The sequence below is a fragment of the Phoxinus phoxinus genome (assembly GCF_949152265.1).
Source record: "Phoxinus phoxinus genome assembly, chromosome: 7".
Classification (NCBI taxonomy): Eukaryota; Metazoa; Chordata; class Actinopteri; order Cypriniformes; family Leuciscidae; genus Phoxinus; species Phoxinus phoxinus.
Window position 1 is genome coordinate 18,178,625 of NC_136882.1, and position 6,476 is coordinate 18,185,100.

The 6,476-nt window shown below is 36.5% G+C and overlaps 1 protein-coding gene across 2 annotated transcripts; it reads left to right on the plus strand.

The window, feature by feature from the left end:
* The first annotated feature begins 32 nt into the window (after positions 1–32).
* Positions 33–6,125, plus strand: LOC307001287 (protein lifeguard 3). 2 transcript variants are annotated; one of them, XM_079617584.1, is made up of 12 exons: positions 33–166; positions 392–598; positions 804–874; positions 1,002–1,066; positions 1,181–1,234; positions 1,812–1,862; positions 1,960–1,999; positions 2,075–2,112; positions 2,196–2,283; positions 2,681–2,776; positions 5,239–5,292; positions 5,446–5,909. In XM_079617584.1, the coding sequence occupies exons 2-12, from the start codon at positions 556–558 to the stop codon at positions 5,590–5,592; spliced, it is 747 nt and encodes a 248-aa protein (XP_079473710.1). In that variant the 5' UTR covers positions 33–166; positions 392–555; the 3' UTR covers positions 5,593–5,909. The 2 variants fall into 2 exon arrangements, with proteins under 2 accessions (XP_079473710.1, XP_079473709.1); XM_079617583.1 differs by having other exon boundaries at positions 56–166; positions 351–598; positions 5,446–6,125.
* The last annotated feature ends 351 nt before the right edge of the window (positions 6,126–6,476 follow it).

A 6,476-nucleotide genomic window follows, 5' to 3' on the forward strand; every position in this document is an offset into this window, starting at 1 on the left:
CGGCGCAACAAGAACTCCTCCAAGTTACGTTGCTTAGTTCCAGCCAATCATAACGCTCCAATGCGCACCTCGCGCTCTTCACAACATCACACGCTGCGTTATTTACGTAGACTTTAACGACTTCTCTCTGCAGCGCCGTTGCTGAAGTCAAGTGACAGCTAACACGGTAAGCCAAACATTACTACATTTATTTATAATTATTAATGTACGACTATGCTAATGTCACCCTGGCTAAACAGTTAAGAACAGATAACTTTTGTTATTTAAGAAATTTTAAATACTGTGAAAAATAAAGTAACTTAGTGGGTGGGGGGAATTTATATAGACAACATTATTGTCTTGTGTTTCAGGATATCACATATGTGAATCACATTCACAATGTCTAAGTCAGATCCCCCTCCAAGTTACGATGAGTCAAAACAGCAGCCTTATGGCCCTCAGCCATACCCTCCATATGGATATCCAGCCCAGCCACCAGTGTACACGGGCCCGGGACAACCAGGCATACACCCCCAGACAGGGCTCTGGCAGGGCCCTGGATACCCCCCTTCAGCAATGCCATCCTTTATAACACCAGCAATATTTTCCTCCAACCTAAGTAAGAATCAAATAAAAGTTCTTGTGTGAATCCCATTGCATAAATCTATCACTTCTATACTGTATTTATGTGTTGTATTTTCATTTGTAAGATGCAAGTTTCATTCCTGCGTGCGTGTGTGTGTGTGTGTGTGTGTGTGTGTGTGTGTGTGTGTGTGTGTGTGTGTGTGTGTGTGTGTGTGTGTGTGTTCATTGTTTTGTTGTAGGAGATGCAGAGGGCATCCCATCGACTGACATATGGGAAAGCATGCGTGTTCGCCATGCTTTCATTAGAAAGGTATTGAAACTATTTGTCCAAAACTTGGAACTAACCTTATATAAATAGGCTATAACAATCTATAAATGCCACAAAATAAGCAATGGCTTCATGTAGAAAAACTGATTTGTGTGCACTTTTGTACCAGGTTTACCTTATTTTAGCCTCCCAGCTGTTTATGACTACTTCAATCATTGCAGTGTTTGCGTTTGTGTGAGTAAAACAAATCCAACAACTGAATTTTTATGAACAGCTGTGTGAATTTCATTCATTATGCATACTAGTGTAATAAAATGGGTGTGTTTGCATACATTCCTCATCTTACAGTGAGCCTGTGCGTCTTTTTGTGATCCAAAATCCTGCCATTTATTGGGTATCATTGTGAGTTATTTTACTGTCATTTCTAACAAGTCCAACAAATAAATGACAAAAACAAATATCATACACAAAAGTTTGAGGTCAGTATTTTTTAAAGATTTCTCTTATGCTAATAACCAAGGCTGCATTTATTTGATCGAAAATACCTCAAAAACAGTTATATTGTCAAATATTGTTACAATTTAATTGAACTGTTTTAAATTTTAAAACTGCAGTGATGGTAAAGCTGAATTTTCAGCATCATTACTCCAGTCTTCAGTGATCCTTCATAAATATTATAATATGCTGATTTGGTGCTCAAGAAACATTTGTTATTATTATCAATGTTCATAACAGTTGTGCTGATTCATATTTTGGAGGAAACTGATATATTTTCATTCAGGATTCTTTGATGAATATAATTCAAAAATAGAACTTTACTGTACATAAAAATGTCTTTACTGTCCTTTTTTGATCAATTTAATATATCCTTTCTGACTAAACATATTGATTTATTTTTTCTTTTCTTTTTTAAAAACATACTGACACCAAACTTTTAAATTAATATTATATTGAAGTAACAGTGTAATGTTTTTCACAGGCCCGTGTATCTTGTCACTTACCTTATGTTGGTTTGCTGTGAGGGGCCGAGGTGAGTTTAGTCCTTTCTTGAACGTTTTACATTTAAATAATTTACATTAAGTACCAGAACATCTATTTAATTATGGAAACCCTGTCTCTGTTTTTAGGAGACGTCATCCATGGAATTTAATACTCCTGTTCATTTTTGTAAGTGATGATTTACCTATGCTTTCTAAGACATCTACATTATAATTGATGAAACTTGTTTTCTGTCCTCCACAGACCCTTGCATTGTCTTACATGACAGGAACAATATCAAGGTCCGATTAGAGTTTCACAAACTGCATGTGGTTTAAACATCAGATAAGCTCTCATTTATTTTTCCGTCTGGCATTATTTACAGTTATTTTGACACTAAAGCAGTGTTTCTGGCCCTGGGGATCACAGCAGTGGTGTGTGTAATCGTCACAGTCTTCTGTTTTCAGACCAAGGTAAGACTGGCTCTGATCGACTGGCCGGCAGTGAATGCCACTTTGTTGGCCGTGTAAAATAACCCCATTGTATTTGATTACAATGATCGTCTGTTTCTTTTTAAACATTCATGGCTCACTGGTAAATGTCTCATGCTTGCTTTTTCGATCGATTTTTACTGTTTCATACAGTAGATATACATAGATATAATTTATTTAAATCTCCAATTCTATTACTACAACTTTTACAATTTGTGACTACTGAGGTTTTTTCAATCAAGTGTGTGTGTGTGTGTGTGTGTGTGTGTGTGTGTGTGTGTGTGTGTGTGTGTGTGTGTGTGTGTGTGTGTGTGTGTGTGTGTGTGTGTGTGTGTGTGTGTGTGTGTGTGTGTGTGTGTGTGTGTGTGTGTTTGAACAGGTTGACTTCACCTCCTGTACGGGTCTGCTCTGTGCTCTTTGTGTGGTTCTCCTGGTGACTGGCATTATCACATCCATTGTACTCTCCTATCAGTATGTAAGTGAGACAGTTATGGCATGGTTTACACTTTCAGTCATTGTGAATGATGTTGCAGTTTAAAGCAGTGGTTCTCAAACAGGGGGCTTCAGCAAACTTCTATGGGAATTTCTTATATTAAAGAACATACAGTTTTGGCCAGAGGAGAACTGGCCCCCTAACTGAGCCTGATTTCTCCTAAGCTTTTTTTATTTATTTCTGTCACCTGATGGAGTTTGGGTTTCTTGCCACAGTCGCCTTTGGCTTGCCTAGTTGGGGACACTTAATATTCAGTAATATCGATTACTGAATTGATTTGACTGCACTGACTCTATTGGATGAGATTGCGAACAAAACTTGAACTGAATTGAGGTGGATGATGCTCAGGACTGCTTTTTAGCTGAATTGACCCTTCGCAGGGAGTTTGATTGACAGGCGATCTGACTAATCATAATCCGTCATTGGCCAAATCTGCCATTTTTGTCCGACAAAGCAGTCAGGAGAGTTAGTAGATTAACATTGGAGGATTTTGACTTGAAAAACGGAGTGTACTGATGTCTTTCCACGGTTAAAACAACCTTCCTTCTTATGTTCATTAATGTTTATTTGATGCTATAAATTAACTTGAAGGAAGAGATGATCGGTTCACGAGCAGCTTTAAATGAGACTCTACAGCGATCAGTCATGACACAAAACGGTATTTATTGTTACAATTTCTTTAAAAAATGACCAAATTTGAAAGTTGAGACTTTGTTGCATATCAACTAACATATCAATTATCCTGGTCTGTCCTGTCTGTCAGCGCGTTGTCGTGTCTTCTCTGCTCCGCGATGTATTTTTCACTGCGTGAGAACATGATGATGCGTGGCGTGAGAGCGGCGTAGCTTGTCGGACATAGCGACAGTAACCAAATGGGGGCGGGTCTTTGCGAACGGTCAATTGACTTAGTTTCATTGACGATTTTTGCAACAAATTGACTCCTGATGACTCAAATTGAATAACTTCTGTAGAGCATACCGGTAGCTGAAAACTCATTTCATAATTGATGAACTTTAGGAATCGCATTAACACTGAACTGATGTGAACTGAAAAATGACACTAGTCTTTTTTTCGAGCTGCTTTACAGCTGACTTAAAGTCTGCGTGAACCGGAAGTTGTAAACAATTTTTCTCAAGTGTTGTGACGCATTTCCGAGTGAAACGGAATATTAAACAGAGGGCAGGGTTTTACTTTAGTGCTCCTCCTCTCCATCTCTCGCCCATAGCAGAGTAACGGTTTGAGGGGAGTGGTTAAGCGATTAACCAACCCAAGCCGTCAAGCCTATGTCATCAGAAAAAAAAACCATTCCAGACCCGGAAGTAACTTTTCAAACTTTGATTAAAGATAACTTTGGCAAACAATTTTTTTCCGTGTATTAACTTGCACGGATTAATTGTTCACCGCAAGACTAGTAATATCCGCTAACAAAGTAAATAGGGTCAATTTTGATTTCATGCCGACTTTAAATTATGTTTGATCATTATTTTGATGTGTATCACTGTAAAGCATGCTTTGAAATTATGTGTATTGTATAAAACGCTGTATAAAAAAAGGTAACTTGACAGTTATTGGAACTTATAAAGATCACTAAAATAATTGTAGTTAATTAAATGTACTGACTCCTTGTACATGTATTTAGTTTGTGTTAATTTTTGTTTTGTTTTTAAAGTAGCTTTGTCATAATTACAACAGAAAGATGCTGGAATAAATAGGGGCCATCGAAAATTGTGTTGGACAATGAGGGTTGAGAACCACTTGTTTAAAAGAATATTCAGTTATTTGCAATGTTGTGGCATTCTGTGTATTATCCACAGAAATATATCTTGACTCGTCCCTCAGTTTGTTAAAAACAAACACATTACAGTAATGCATTTACAAAGGCAGTAAGCACTTGTACTAAACTGGGTGGCACTGTAAATAAATGTTTAAACAACACAGGTGCACAAGTATAACCATGACATTTAAAGTCATAGTTCAAAATAGTGAAAAATCATTTACTCAAAATGTCATTTCAAAACCATATGCTGCTATTTTTCCGTTGAAACAATAGAGTAGAATGTCAAGAATTGTTACTCTCTTGCCACAAAACAACAGGTAAAAAAAGGCAATAAAATTGCATCAAATTATCTTTAGACTTTCTTTTTGTCTTCCAAGTGTTCTGAAGACATAGCATTGTGTGGGGGAACATAAATGTAAGTTCTTACCTGTCAGAATATGAAAATTGGCTTTGGAATCAAAAGTTTTGAGAACCACTGCTTTAAGGGTTAAAGTTATTCTTTTTAAAACAGTGTAACAGATACATATTTTGCATTCATTACACATACCGTAGCCGAACTGCTTACAAAACTTGTCTTTGCGAAGTCAGGCCTATATCCCATCTGATGAATACATAGCCTGTAATATACCTGTTCTATGATAATAAACCTACACCATCGTTGTCTCAGGTGCCCTGGCTGCAAATGCTGTATGGTGCTTTTGGAGCAATAGTCTTTACCTTGGTGAGTTTACGAAACAGGATTTTATGTTGTTTGTTCAGTTATTGGCCAGTTGTTCAAAATGAAACAGAACCCATGTGACATTTTGTAATGAAGAAGTTGCAATTTAGTACTTTTACACAAGGGAATATTAACTGACGACTTCCCTTTTTCTAGTTTCTGGCCTACCACACTCAGTTGCTCATTGGAAACCGAGCGAACGCCATCAGCCCTGAGGAATATGTGTTCGGAGCTCTTTCCCTCTACGTTGATATCGTCCAGATCTTTCTCTTCTTCCTGCACATCACAGGGAGATCTAATTAAACGCACACACGCATTTGAGCGTTTCTGTTTCAGAGACTGATCTTTCTTTGAGCTTATCTTGACTTTTTCACACTAATATCAAATTTCACCTTCAACACTGACTGTTATTAGAAGTATTTTGTGTTGTGTAATATGTTGCTCTATAGAGGTTGCTCATACTTTTACAAAATTGATTGTCACTTTATTTATAATAAGCACTTTATTTTTGTAACGTTTTACCTGTTAATTTGCATTTTGAAGAGTCTGAGTGTGTACTAAAACACCTCCACTGTGATATGAGAATTGTATTATCAATATTTAGCCTACAACCTGAAGGGAAATAAAATGAAGAGAAACAATATTGTATTGTATGCTGAAGACTATTGGGAACGCAGGAAAAGTAGATGTTTGAAGCTGGTCCACTGGCTTAAAGGAACTGAAATGAAGTCTGTGGACTACATTGTTAAAGGGATAGTTCACCCAAAAATGAACATTTTTACTTAGTTTTAAATTTAATTTACTTCCAAACCTAACCGGTTTGACTTCCCTGAGCAAAAAAAATGACTAAAAAAGCAAAATGACTAAAATAAAAAGAATAAGATTAATAAATATATGAATAAAACCTGTAATAGTATATAAATAAAACGTAATTTTGGAAGTTTTTTTTTTTTTTTTCAATTTCAAAAGTCCACAACCAGCCAATGTATCCAATCCAGTCACAAATGTATCCAATCCAGTCACAAATGTATCCGATCCAGCCACAACCAACTTATGATCCACAGAATTCTGACTGTCAATGTTAGGGGAATCATAATAGAAAGTGCTTATTTGTTCACTTGAAACATTCATTAATGTGCTTTTTTTTCACACAGAAAAATAAAATATGTACAACATTTATAGTCAAA